The 13,725-nt window shown below is 43.0% G+C and overlaps 1 protein-coding gene across 1 annotated transcript; it reads left to right on the top strand.

The window, feature by feature from the left end:
* Positions 1 to 6,168: 6,168 nt before the first annotated feature.
* On the top strand, positions 6,169 to 9,944 carry LOC115436864 (nardilysin-like). The gene is made up of 3 exons (XM_030159833.1): positions 6,169 to 6,199; positions 8,837 to 8,922; positions 9,633 to 9,944. Exons 1-3 carry the CDS (start codon positions 6,169 to 6,171, stop codon positions 9,852 to 9,854), a joined length of 339 nt encoding a protein of 112 aa, XP_030015693.1. The 3' UTR covers positions 9,855 to 9,944.
* The last annotated feature ends 3,781 nt before the right edge of the window (positions 9,945 to 13,725 follow it).

Genomic DNA, 13,725 nt, shown 5'->3' with positions numbered 1-13,725 from the left:
CACAGTCTGTGTGAATGGTTTGGCCGGGTCAGGGAGGGCCAAAGCAGGGGCAGAACACAAGGCCATTTTGAGAGACGTGAACGCCTGTTCAGCCTCAGGCGTCCAAACAACTTTATCATGTGCATTCAGGCCCTTACCATGAATACATGATGACAGAGGATGCTCGAGCTCAGAGTAATCAGGAATGAACGCCCTGCAATAACCAGTCATACCTAAAAATGACATCATCTGCTTTTTTTGTGACCGGCCTAGCAATGTCCTGAATGGCTTGAATCCGTTTAGGATTAATGAGCCTCTGAGTCTGAGAGATCAGGTGCCCCAGAAACACAACCTGTTGTTTACAAAACTGGAGCTTTTTGGCACTGACCTTATTACCCTCCTCCCCCAGGTGAAGCAGCAACGACCTTGTGGCCTCGACACAAGCCTGTGAAGAAGGACAACAAAGGAGAAGGTCATCAACATACTGCAAAAGAGCAACACCTGGTGGGAGGTCAAGGTGGGACAGCAACTCAGCCAAAATGGAATTGTAAATGGTTGGGGCCTCACAATACCCCTGAGGCATGCGTGTCCATGTGTACATTTTGTTTTTGAACTGAAACGCGAACCAATATTGGCTATCTGCATGCACGGGAATAGATGTGAACACGTTCGAAAGGTCAATAACAGAAAAGTGAGATGCAGATGGCGGAATTTGTGACAAAATTGTGTGTGGATTTGGAACCGTGGGCACACGTGGCACCACGGCTGTTTACTGCCTGCAGGTCTTGAATGAACCGCCATGTGTCTGGGACAGGGGGGGTCCGCGCCTTTTTCAAAGGAAAAATTGGGGTCCTGACCGGTGAATCAGGACATGGGACTATAATTCCTGCATTCAAATAAGCTTCGAACACAGGAGTTATGCCATCGATTGCTTCCTGCTTCAGAGGATACTGTTTCTGACATGGCCTGTAATCAGATCGCGGGGTGACGATGACTGGTGGGCAGTTTCGGACAAGACCCACATCATGAGGACCCGCAGCCCAGACATCAGGTGGGATATCAGCCAGTTCGGGTGGCACAGAGGCGGGAGGGGGATCTGTGGGAGATGTAGACAGACATATGAGTGTTTCATCATCTACTAACTGTACAGTTTTCTGACAGTGAAACACTGATGTTATGCTCTGCCTGAATCCCCCCAGCCGGGGGGAGAACATGACGGTGGGGTCAGCAGTGGCACGCCAATCAGACACCCACAAGGCCTTTTTCATCCATGAGCCCACGTGTTTCCAATCCATACCACGTGGTTTGGAAAGTGCAATGTGCGATGTGTCATCGAGCCTGTAGAAAAAACGTTGGTTATCAGTCAGAGACACAGACAAAGCACAACACTCTGAATCCCAAAACATATACCCAGATGTGAGCTTATCAGACGTTGTGTGGAAAAACTTTTCCTCGTATGTGGAATCAGGGCCACCAGGACTAAAATGAGAGGCACAATATAAATCATCAGGGGGTGAAACCTGGGCGCCAGGCTGAACTCTGTTGGCGCACAGTTCGACCCATTTTTGTGTAATTTGGGGAGAACAGACTCTCCACTGGTATACGTAGTCTGGAGCCCCAGCCGCATACCTAAGCATTGTGTGTGTATACACAGAATGCGAGTGGAGGCCTGTGCCCGCGACTGTGTTTCCTTGAGTTATCATTAACCCCTCTGGACCCGACTCAAGTTTTACCCCCAATTTGCACATCAAATCCCAGCCGCACAAATTAATGGGACAGATGGGTGAGAGTAAAAAAGAATGTTGGAAAGAACATTCCTGTGAAACACATGTCAACGGAATCGTAAAGCTCTCTCTGTCCAGTTTACCCCCAGCCAACGTAGAAACAATAGTTCTTCCACTCAACTGTGGTGTAGGTGTTAGATCTGCATGCTTGATCACAGAATATGTAGCCCCACTATCTACTAAAAATGGCAAATTGACACCATTAACAGTAAGATCAATCACTGGGAGTTTCTTAAAGGAGTCAGTAGTTAGCTGAGCATATGTGTGTGTGTGTGTATCTGCTATCATTGCATGTGTGTGTGTGTGTGTGTGTGTGTGTATCTGCTATCATTGTATGTGTGTGTGTGTCACCTCCTCCTCCCTGAGGCAGAGCTGCAAACCCGGTAGTGGGCGTGGAATCCGAGTCTGGAGGTCCGCCCCTCAAAGCCGCGAGTCAATCCCCGCCCCTGTTCCCTCCTCGTGGCTGTCTCCTCTTCCTCTGTGGGCAGTCCCGCTTCCAATGTCCTTGTTGGCCACAGAAGTGACACGCCCCCTCACGTGACGGTGGACCAACCCTTCTTCCGGCAGCAGGCGGGCCACGGCTGATTTCCGGTCCCTTCCCCCCTCCACGCCGTTCTCTGTCGTTATGCGGCATGGTAAGCAGAGTCAAAGCAGAGGAGAGAGATTTAGCTTGTTTGTCATCTTTGTCTTTCTGTCTCTGCCTGACGACATCTTGGGCATGTTGTGTGTGTCGCACCAGCTCTTCCAGACAAATACTGTGCGCCATGCCCACGTAGTGGGAGCAAATGACAGTCCCAATGTCTTTCAGAAAGCCGTCCATCATGGTCTGGCAAAGCAGTCTCTCCCACGGCCCTGCGCTGTCTCCCAGGGGGGAAGGGCGGTCCAAGCCGGAGTGTTTGGTGAACGCCTCTTCGGCCCTGCACACGAAATCTTCCACAGTCTCATCAGGCCTCTGTTTCAGGGCTCTCAAGGCCGTCAGTGAGCCCCGGGAGGGAAAAGCCTCTGGCAGTGCGGTACACAGCTTTTCCACCGCCTCCCTGTAGGCAGCGTTCTCGGCATGCGCCCACTCGGCCTGTCGAAACCTCAGGTCATCCCCAGGGATCTTGTCCCGGATCTTTGCAAAGTCACTAGGGGCCATCTTACCACCTAGCAGACGCCTGAGTTCGACCCCGGTGGGCCTGTGTTCTTGGCAGAATGTCCGCAGCTCAGTGGCGAACTTCCCACCGTCATCAACTGGGTTGGGCAGAAAAGCAGCGTTTTCTTTGAGGTTAGCAAATGTCCATGGCCTGAACACCAAGATGGGCCCGTCCGGCCCGCTGACTTCCACCATGGGCATCTGTGAGGTCGAAGGCCCCGCCGGGCCTCCCTCATGGTGGTATGCTCTTCCGCTCCTGGTCTTAGATGTCAGACTCTCAGCAGCAGCCCCACCCGTCAGGGCGGGGTCAGTCGAATCGGGCATGTGTGGTGGAGAAGATGGGAGGACCACGGCCCTGGGGGTTCGTGGCGCCGGTAACGGGTGAGAGGTATCGACCGAGGAGACCTGGAGGGGATGTGGGTTGGAGGGGCGGCGCGGCGGGCAGACGTCCAGATCCGGGTCCACTTTTGCAGCCTGCACAGAGACACAAGGGGGAGGGGAAAGCAGTGTGTTGTAAAGCGGCGGCGGAGCCGAGGCATTGTCTGTTCTACCCATCACGGCCCCGCCCTCATCTCCCGCTCCTGCCAATTGTTTACCATTCTTTCTCCTATCTCTACACTCAGCCTCCTCCAACCACATTCCAACACATTTGTTGCAAGTCTCCCATTGTTTAAAATCCTTAACCTTGATCCGTTTATTTTTTTTCTTAGCCTCCCACTGTTTCTCTAATTTTTCCTTCATCTCATTCAACTTCTGTATGCTTAAAGTCCCCGTTTTAGGAAAAATGCCCACGCTCACCCAATAATCAGCACAGTCAAGCACAATGTTCCCCATATTTTTGCTCATCATTTTTGGAATTGGGGCCTCCCTGGTCCACACCCCGTCACTTTTCCCCAGCTGGTTTCCCATTTTTACACTTAGAACGTCTCCTAAGCGGTTTTTGTTCCTTACTTGGCGTACAAAATACTAAAAAAGCCTTTTTTGATTTTTCTTTTTGGTTGTCAGCAAAAAAATCTCCCAAAAACGCCTTCAAGTTTGTGATAAACTTTACTCTACTGTATTTACATACAGTAGCAACCTTATACGATTTTTCGTTTTGGTTGATGGCGAAAAAATCTCACAAAAACGCCTTCACTCTATTGCATTTGCATACAATAGCAACCCAACTCAGGTTAATATATATATATATATATATATATATATATATATATATATATATTTTATTTTTATTTATTTTTTTTATATAAACCTGAATTGCACACCACTGTTGTTACAGTGGTGTGACCAGTGACGTGAGTTTGGAACACAGGGAGTAAGGCCCCACACACCCCAAACTGTAACTTTCTCACCGTGTGTGTCGTTGAACTCAGTCTAGATTCCAGTGGTGAGACGGTCCCCCGTCTGCGGTGTCGTTTTACCACGAGGCTACAGCCGCTTTTTGGCCTGTAGGATGATCAGTCCACCAATCTCCGTTCCCCGTCCGAACACACTCATGGAATCCTACTACTACTGTAGCGCCCCTTTGCTCTTCATTGCTTTGACAGGGGTAGCTAACCTGGGTTCTTGTTAAGTATGTCATCTCTTACAATATTAACGATTATTTAAAGTATGGTTCTATTTTATTTTTTAAACCAGTTTTAGTGCAATGTAACTTAATATACTATTTTAAAACATTTTCCCTTGAAATGAATCCTTTTATAAACACTGTGAGCACTTTAACCACACTGTATGCACTTGAAATCTTCTATTTACAATGCAAACACACACACACAGTTTATAAGGGCTGTGCAGGCCTGTGCGCTGCAGCCTAAAACCAAATGGCCTCTTCACCTCATAGGACAATTAAAAAAAAAAAAAGGTACCTGTATCACCAGCTCCCGAGAAATGTTAATCCATACGTCCAGGGAAAAGGAAATCCAGAATCCGGTAATCGGCAGTCCTCCTGTCCGTCAGCTCCAGTGTTGCTGTGGGCTCAGTCTGGGTCCTCCGTACATTCTGCAGTTAGCGGTTAGCTAACCTGCTAGCTTAGTCCGTCCATAGCTAGCCACATGCAGCTAACTTACTGAGGTCGCAGTCTGTGTTTTTTTTTTTTTAACGTTGGACTTCTAGTCGAAGTGCTGCTACAACACAGAGTCTCTCACCATTAAAGTCACGTTTGTGATCTGTCCGACCACTTTCCTGAACTAAACTGGTGTTCTTTTCTTCCTGAATACACTGTCTGTGGTTATTCCATATTCTCATACACGCACGCGGCCGTCGTCTTCACAGGTTCTCTCTCTTCTACTTCCTGTTTCCTGTCCCCTTGACCCCGAACTATTCTCCAAGCTCATAATACACATAACATAAAATATACATTTTCATTACTTTTTAACAAAACATAAAACAGTGGCGCAACTTTCCCATATTATTAATATTATTATTTTTAATTAAGTATTTTAACAAACACTTTGCATTTAACATCCTGTAAACAATACAATGCATGAACTCAACAAAGTTACACACCTTTTCACAAATACATGATCTTTTTAATACTCCCACACTGAAATGGTTTTAATTTTTAACCCTTTGTATTCCACTTATTAACTTAGGTATTTACGTATTTATGCTATTTTTTTTTTTTTTTTTTTAACACACACCCATCCCCTTATTTCCATCGGGCTACACTACAATTCCAATTGACTTCAAACTTGGTATACAGCTTCTTTATGATAATGTCAACAAAAGTTAGTGAAATTATTTGGATCTGGATCTGATTCTGGATTTGGTGCCACTTTGAAAAATGTCCCCATTATCAGAGATAGGAAGTGGATGGATGCAATAACTCAGCAAATCTAAATGATATCCACTGTAAATTTCTCCAGTCCAGCCCTGATGGGGAGATGACCCAAACATAATGTCCACATGCTGATGAGGATCTTCTTCTGGATCTGGAACTGACACAAAATTTAACATGGGCTCTTATGGGGAAAACATTTCAATCGTCTTTTTCTCTGAAACTCCAGTTCTGATTGACTTCAGACTTGGTATACAGCTTCTGTATGATGATGTCAACACAAGGGATTGAAATTATTTCGATCCGGATCTGATTCTGGATTTGGTGCCACTTTGAAAAATTTTCCCATTATAACAGATAGGAAGTGGATTGATCCAATAAATCAGTATCAATGATATCAAATTGGAATTTGAATTTTTTACAGATCTGATTGGAATATGACCAAAACATGGGCTATTTCTGTAATAGAATAAACACACAGAACTGGATGAGAGCAAATGGATCTGGACACATTTCCCAAAGCTTTGAGTAAAAAAAAAACCAAAAACAGTCCAATTCTGTAAAAATGAAAATGTTTACATGTACAAGCTGTACTTGAACAGAACATGAACAAATATGAACGACCTCAACATTCTACAGAACGGTCAGTGCAATGTTACCAATATCCTGCCAGTTTATCATTTACACATGCATGTTCTAACTCACAGATCACAGTGGATCCACAAACACACAAAACACGTAATAACAGACAGATTATTATTCAGATTCCACATCCTTCTCTAAAGACATTTCAGTTTGTTCATATTTGCTCTGGTTCACAGTTTTTGTAAAAGGGTTAGTCTAAATGTAAACATTTTGTGTAATTTGGCTTTTTTTTTTTTTTACACTAAATCAAAAGAGGAAAATGAGTGATTTTCATTATTTATAGGTTCTTATAATAGTATTTTACTGGTCTGACCCACTTTAGATTGAACTGACTTAAAACGACTTTAACATCATTGATTGTTCATATCTTCAGTATAATTTTTTGCATTTCACACATTGATCCCAGAGGCCGGACTGGACCCTTCAGCGGGCCAGGTTTGGCCCCCGGGCCGCATGTTTGACACCTGTGTACCAATCTATCAATACATGTAGAGGAACTGAAGTAGTTGGATCAGTGACAGTGGATGGAGACATTTGGTTTATGTTCAGTTCATGATATATTTTGCTGGAAAAGTCACTTTTTCCTTATTTTTTTCCTGATTTCATCTAATAAGGTTTGAATTTACTCTGAGCTTTCATGAACATCTACATGAATTAAATGTAGGAAAATACTTGCTGTTAAAAGTCCAGTCCCTGATGGAGGACTACGTTACCCAGGATGCATCTGTTTGACTTGTAGTTCTGCTCACTCGTGTTTGCGTATGCTACTTTTCATTTTGGTCCGGCAGGACAGCAGCATCCACGGAGCAGAAATTGACATCCTGTCATAATTCCTTTAATCCTGAGTGTATAAGTACCGTGTGCGTCCTTAAGATGTAAGTAGAATAATTTGCATGAAAGGTGTGTTATTTCTGGGGGTTAGATAGTGAAAAAGTTGTACCTGTGGTTTCATTACCTCCGCCAAGGAGGTTATGTTTTTGCCAGGGTTTGTTTGTTTGTTTGTTTGTCTGTCCGTTAGTGTGCAACATAACTCAAAAAGTTATGTACAGATTTTGATGAAATTTTCAGGGTTTGTTGGAAATGGGATAAGGAAGAAATGATTAAATTTTGGTGGTGATCGGGGCCCACGGGGGGGGGGGCGCAGACCAGAAAATTTCATCAAAATCTGTCCATAACTTTTTGAGTTATGTTGCACACTAACGGACAGACAAACAAATAAACCCTGGCAAAAACATCACCTCCTTGGCGTGGGGGGGGGGGGGGGGGCAGGCACTGATCAGCCTTGGCGGAGGTCTGCGCTCTCCGAGTGCTTCTAGTTTGCTAATGCTACAGCTAAGGCCTGCCGCAGTGCTCCTCGTGCGCTCCAAAACAGCTAGTGGATGACTATAATCTGTCAGTAACCTATTATTGACCAGTATTGTCTTTATTCACTGTTTATTTAGCTTGTGTGGCATCCTTTTTACCGTTTAGTTAATTACCTCCGCCAAGGAGGTTATGTTTTTGCCAGGGTTTGTTTGTTTGTCTGTCCGTTAGTGTGCAACATAACTGAAAAAGTTATGGACAGATTTGGATGAAATTTTCAGGGTTTGTTGGAAATGGGATAAGGAAGAAATGATTAGATTTTGGTGGTGATCGGGGGTGGGGGGGCCCACGGGGGGGGGCACTGATCAGCCTTGGCGGAGGTCTGCGCTCTCCGAGTGCTTCTAGTTACGGCATTTAAGCCTATGACCGTAATTGGTGTCAGAGTGCCCTCTGTGGGATTCGCCATGCTACTGCAGGTCTGTTTATATGGCATTGAGCATACGTGATGTTAGAGTGCCCTCTATGGGATTTACTATGTTACTGCAGGTTTGTTATACTGCATTTCAGTGTAATGTGTATAGCGCTGTGTTACTGATACAGTTCCTTTGTTCCTTGTCTGTTGCAGATAACCACACACACACACACACACACACACACACACACACACACACACACACACACACACACACACACACATATATCCACCAACTCAATCATTCAACCAATACCTGTACCAGCATCGCTTCCCATGTACCTGCTCCCATTTCTTCAGCCTCATTAAAACCTCAGAACTGTACCATTGGAGTTTGTCTGTTCCTTCTGACCGAGGAAGACTCAGTTGAAGAGCAATCTGAATCAACATACATTTAGACACACACCGTCTATTACACTTGCTTTACACTGAAAAATGCAGAGGATAATGTTTTAATAAATGGTGATGAATCACTGAGGAAAGGTTAAATGTAAATGAAATTGATGACAGAATTACTTTCTTTGTGTTCCTTTTAAATTTAAGGCTGAGATAATTAATATATAATTAATATTCTCTAGTGGGAAAGTGATTGTTTTGAAGTGATCGCGGGTCCTGGTCTGTGGACCTGGTTCTGGTATGTGGTTCTGGCCTTTGGTTCTGATCTGTAGTCCTGTTGTGGGGTTCCAGTCTGTGCTCTGTGACCTGGTCCTGGTCCTGGTCCTGATCCCCTGTGGTTTCTCCTCCAGATCGAGGCTCTGAACTCTTCTCTCAGGCTGAACTGGTTTCCTGGTTCCTGGAACACAGAAACAGCAGCAGAAAACTCAGCGTCCACGTAAGTAAAAGAAACTAAGACGACCAAAACCAAAGACACATTCATACAGTTACACAAAAGAAGACTGACTGCAGGGTTAGTGGTAGCTCACAGGAACAAACTGTTTATCCCACCCCCTTTAATACAACACTAATTAGATCAATACAAGAAGTCTACACACAAATATATGTATGTATGTGTTTGTGTGTGTGTGTGTGTATATATACACATACATACACACACACACACAATTATTTTTTGCTTAATTCAAGCAAAAAAATCTGCCAATGGACCAAGTGAAAATTATCTTGTTCAGATTTCTCGAAGTCAGATTTTCCAGATCTATTGTCTATAAATCAGTTCTTCTATCTGACTGAAAAGTTCCTCTTCAGGTGATTCTGTCTGATTTTCAGTGGGATCAGATATTTGAACTAGAAATGAGACAAATACATGTGGACAGATGTAGATTTTTGCAGTGCACTACATAGAAACCCATATAAATACAGTTGGCTATAATCCATAATTATATGCATTTTTCCTTCTAATTTACACTATATATGACTATTTCAATGATCTTTTTATATATCCCACAACTCTATTAGTTTATATAAAATATGAGCTATACTACAACACTTCCATGTTCTGCTGTAATATTCACTGGTGTCATTAGATTTAACGTTAGTCTTTGTTTCACCCACGTTTCAACGCGCTGGTTTTCTGGCCCTCGTCAGGTGGTCGGTTTCGGCGTGGAGGAGAACGACCCGTCAGACCAGAGCGTCCCCTGCCCCTCAGACGGCACCGACAACCCCCCGTCGTCCATGTACGGCGAAGTCAGCGAGCTGAGCTTCCTGCCGGCCTGGACGCTGCAGCTGCAGGACGCCGCGCTCATCACCGACATCAGAGCCTTCACGGCGTCGCTGCCGCTCCACCCCTACCACGAGATCCTGCACTAGGTCGGCGTCAGCGGAGCCCCGCCTCCGTCTGGGATGATGCTGTAACTGTGGCGACCGCTGGCAACAACATCCACACTGTGTGATTAGAGAAGAGGCAAGGTTTGTTTGTTTTGTTTTGTTTTGTGATGCTGTGTTCACAACCAGCGGGAAAAAACTGAAAAAGACATGAAGATGAGGCTTCGATTCAGTGTTCTGCCCCTTTAACAAAATACTTGTGCATTACGGTCGTATTTACAAAAAAAGAGAAAAAAAAATTCTTCTCTAATTTCTCATTTTCTTTAACCTAACAGCCAAGCACTTAAAGAAGAAAAAGTCAGCAAAAAAGATTAAAATAAGTATAATAAACAAAAGTAACATTAAATCAGATTGTAAAAGCATGAAAAGAGACAGGATTGAAGCAGCGCTCTGACCTTAAGCCTAAAGCTGCAGGTTCCAGTTCAACTCCACAGGTAACATCTGGAGAGGATGCTGCATAAAAACACATCTGCTAAACTCCTAGTTTTATACAGAAACTGATTGTAAAGTTACAGATTACAACTGAAGCTTTGGATCATCATCATCAAATCCTTCTGAAAACCACCGTCACAACAGTTTGATCAGACTTTAACACATAAAACCATATGTTCTGCATCTGTTAAATCTTATTTTTGTGTATTAACAGTAAACTGATTCCTGCATTAAAAAAAAGTACAAACTACAGTTTTACTACACAAACACATACCAGATGAGGTTTCTCTAGTCAGGGATTTTTTTCCCAGGTGCAGTGAATGCAGCATGCTGACTCAGGGCTCCAGTGTGTTCAAATAGAAAACCTGCGGAAATGCAGAAAAATCATCTGTTCCTTCAGTTCCTTCTGTGACACATCCATGTTCATACTGTAATATTTTGTGAAATATGAATGTATAGACTAACGGCGTCCGTTGGCCAGTGATGTGACCAGTGACTTTTAATGACAATAAATATAAACCTTTTAACTTTAGTGAGCGTATTCTTATTTCTAGCAGACAGTTTTCTACATGGTCCAGGTCAGAGTTTAGTTCTCCTGCTCCATTTATCGTCCGTTTTATCTTTTAACAAATCCGATCTAACAGATGGTTCTCACTTAGTGATGGAGAAACCGAAGCTTTCTGAACCACTGAATCAATCTGAAGCAATTGTATTGAAATGGTTCAGTGTTTCGAAGCATTTGAAGCACTAAGTACGGTGACATCTGCTGGCCAGACGTGCACATAGCATTTGCAGGAAACAGGGTCAGGAAACAGCAAGGCACTGTTACATATGTTTACCAATAAATGGTCTGTGTTAATCCTGAATTTTTTGTCTTCTTTCTTAAAAGACATTAATGATATTCTTGTGTTATGATGTGATTGTGCCATCAAATATTTTATGGATTGGGGACATGCTTTTGCAAGACTGACAGAAATTCAAAAATATACTTACAAAAAAACAAACAGAAAAAAGTGAAATGCTTGTGCAACTAGGAACTGTTAGGACAACAGTTACAAAGAACAAAATGCTGGTGAAACTGAATCAAGCTTACAATGACCTTTCAGAGTTTTATAGCACAGACTAAGTGACACCTTCCTAGTTCCAAAGAACTTTTCAATGTTCGAAACCTCATTGTCTTTCATTAACGATTTTTCTTTTTTTTTTTTTAACAAAGTCTCTTATCTGAAAAATGTGAAAAAGATTGTTTTTCCCTATTCCAAAGACTTCAACAACTTGGTCAAATGACATGAAAATTCCTTCCTTAAAAAGACAACCGAAAGTGGAAATGCCTTTAGTTACCCAGTCCTCAAAACCGGAATCTAGCACACCTGGAAGAAAGTCCGGATTATTGACAATAGGGGTGTAGGGGGAGGTTTTCCCAGTTCTCCCTTCAATGTGACGAGCCATTCGCCAAGCCCTGACTGTATTAGCGATTATTGGGTTATTACTAAATTTATTTACCATTTTCATGTTTTTCAAAAAAAGCAAGCTTTTAAGAGGGCATTCACATACTGAGGCTTCTATGTCCAGCCACACTGCAGATGAGTGTTCACAGATCTACTCAGGTATATAATAAAAGTGAACTCACCTGATATTTTTTCAGATCTAGCAGATCCAGTCCTCCCATATGATTTGGAAGCTGTAATGTTGACATTTTTACAAGAACCCTTTTTTTGCTCCAAATATAAGAACTGAACCAGCCTTTTATTTTTTGGATCAGCTTGTGTGGAAACAGAATAGGAATCATTCTCATCGGGTAAAGCAGGCGAGGAAGAATGTTCATTTTAAGGAGTGAGATCCTGCCTATGGGAAGGCTGGTCCAACGTTCAAGGTCTTGTTTGATTTTGTCAAGTAATAGGACAAAGTTAGCCTTAAACATCTGATCAAAACAGGGAGTGACAAAAATACCCAGGTATACAAATCCTGCAGGTGACCACTTAAAGGGAGAACTGGGAAGGTGGTGTTTCCCCAAAGGCATAGCCTCAGATTTTGAGAGGTTGATTTTATCGCCAGAAAACAAACTAAACTCACTGATAATTGTAATGACCCTATGAACTGACACAGCAGGCTTGGAAAGAAACAACAAAACATCATTGGCATAAAGAGAAATTTTATGGACCCCTTGCTCAGTGTTGACTCCAAATACATTAGAATCACCTGGAATTAGCTCAGCTAGCGGTTCAGTTACAAGAGCGAACAGAAGAGGGGAGAGAGGACAGCCCTGTCTGTTTCCTCTCCCAACCTCAAAGTTTTTAGACCTAAGCCCATTTGGAATAACTGCAGCCAGAGGACCATTATAAAGGATTTTAATCCAGTTGATAAAATTAGAACCTGACCCAAATTGTTGTACAGTGTAAATCAAGTAGGACCACTCAACACGGTCAAACGCTTTTTCTGCGTCGAGGGAAACCACCAGACCATTCACAGCGTGCTGCTGACAGAACTGAATTATGTTTAGAAGACGTCTGAGGATATTACACGAATTGTGACCCTTAATCAAGCCTGTTTGATCAGTATTTATTACATAGGGCAAGATACTTTCCAAACGTGTTGCAAGAATTTTAGACAGAATTTTTAAATCAACATTAAGCAATGAGATGGGTCTGTAAGAGCCACAATCTTCTGGAGGTTTTGTTTTTTTGAGAATCAAGGATATATTGGCTTCCCTACGAGAAGGGGGGAGGACACCAGTGCCCAACGAGTCATTGAGCATGTCTAAGTAGGGCTTTTACAATAAATCCCTAAATTCCTTATAGAATTCAGATGCGAATCCTGGTGCCTTCCCATTCTGAAGGGATCTGATAGCTGTCTCCACTTCCAGCTCCGGTATTTCTGCATTTAAACCTCTTTTTATCGTCTGGTAGGTTGGGTAGATTAATTTGTGAGAAGAAAAGGTTCCATTGAGGACTGAGAGTTGTCACATTGTTCAGACTGATATAGATTCCTGTAAAATTCTAGAAAAGCTGCATTAATTACCTCAGGATCTGTAGAGCAGGAGCCACTCCCATTGGAAATTGAAGCAATTGTTTGGATAGCTATTTGAGTTTTTCTAAGATATGAAAGACATTTGCCTGGTTTTCCCCATGTTCGATCAGCTTTTGTTTGGCAAATTTAATTTTGTCTGTAGCATTCTGTGTCAGTAAAGTATTAAGTGAGCAGCGGATGGCATTAAGCTCCCTTAATTTGGATTGTGAAGGTTTTTAAAAAATATTCTTTTTCTATGAAAATAAGCCTTCTTTCTAATATGTTCTGTTGTTCTGCAATTCTACGCTTTTTGCTGGATGTGTAAGATATTATCAAACCCCTACTAAACGCTTTAGCAGTGTCCCAAAGAGGAGATGGGCTACCAGCTGTGGCCGAGTTGACCGTAAGAAAATGTTTG

Source organism: Sphaeramia orbicularis, chromosome 17 (genome assembly GCF_902148855.1).
Source record: "Sphaeramia orbicularis chromosome 17, fSphaOr1.1, whole genome shotgun sequence".
NCBI lineage: Eukaryota > Metazoa > Chordata > Actinopteri > Kurtiformes > Apogonidae > Sphaeramia > Sphaeramia orbicularis.
The sequence above is the reverse complement of the archived record's forward strand: the minus strand, read 5'-3'. Positions and strand labels throughout refer to the sequence as shown.

Bases quoted from the DNA above. Each gene is read 5' to 3' on its own strand.
- LOC115436864 (XM_030159833.1), top strand. From the start codon at position 6,169: ATGGATCTGGACACATTTCCCAAAGCTTTGA. The intron at 6,200-8,836 runs GTAAAAAAAAAA...TTTCTCCTCCAG, and splicing joins CACATTTCCCAAAGCTTTGA to ATCGAGGCTCTGAACTCTTC. The intron at 8,923-9,632 runs GTAAGTAAAAGA...GGCCCTCGTCAG, and splicing joins GCAGAAAACTCAGCGTCCAC to GTGGTCGGTTTCGGCGTGGA.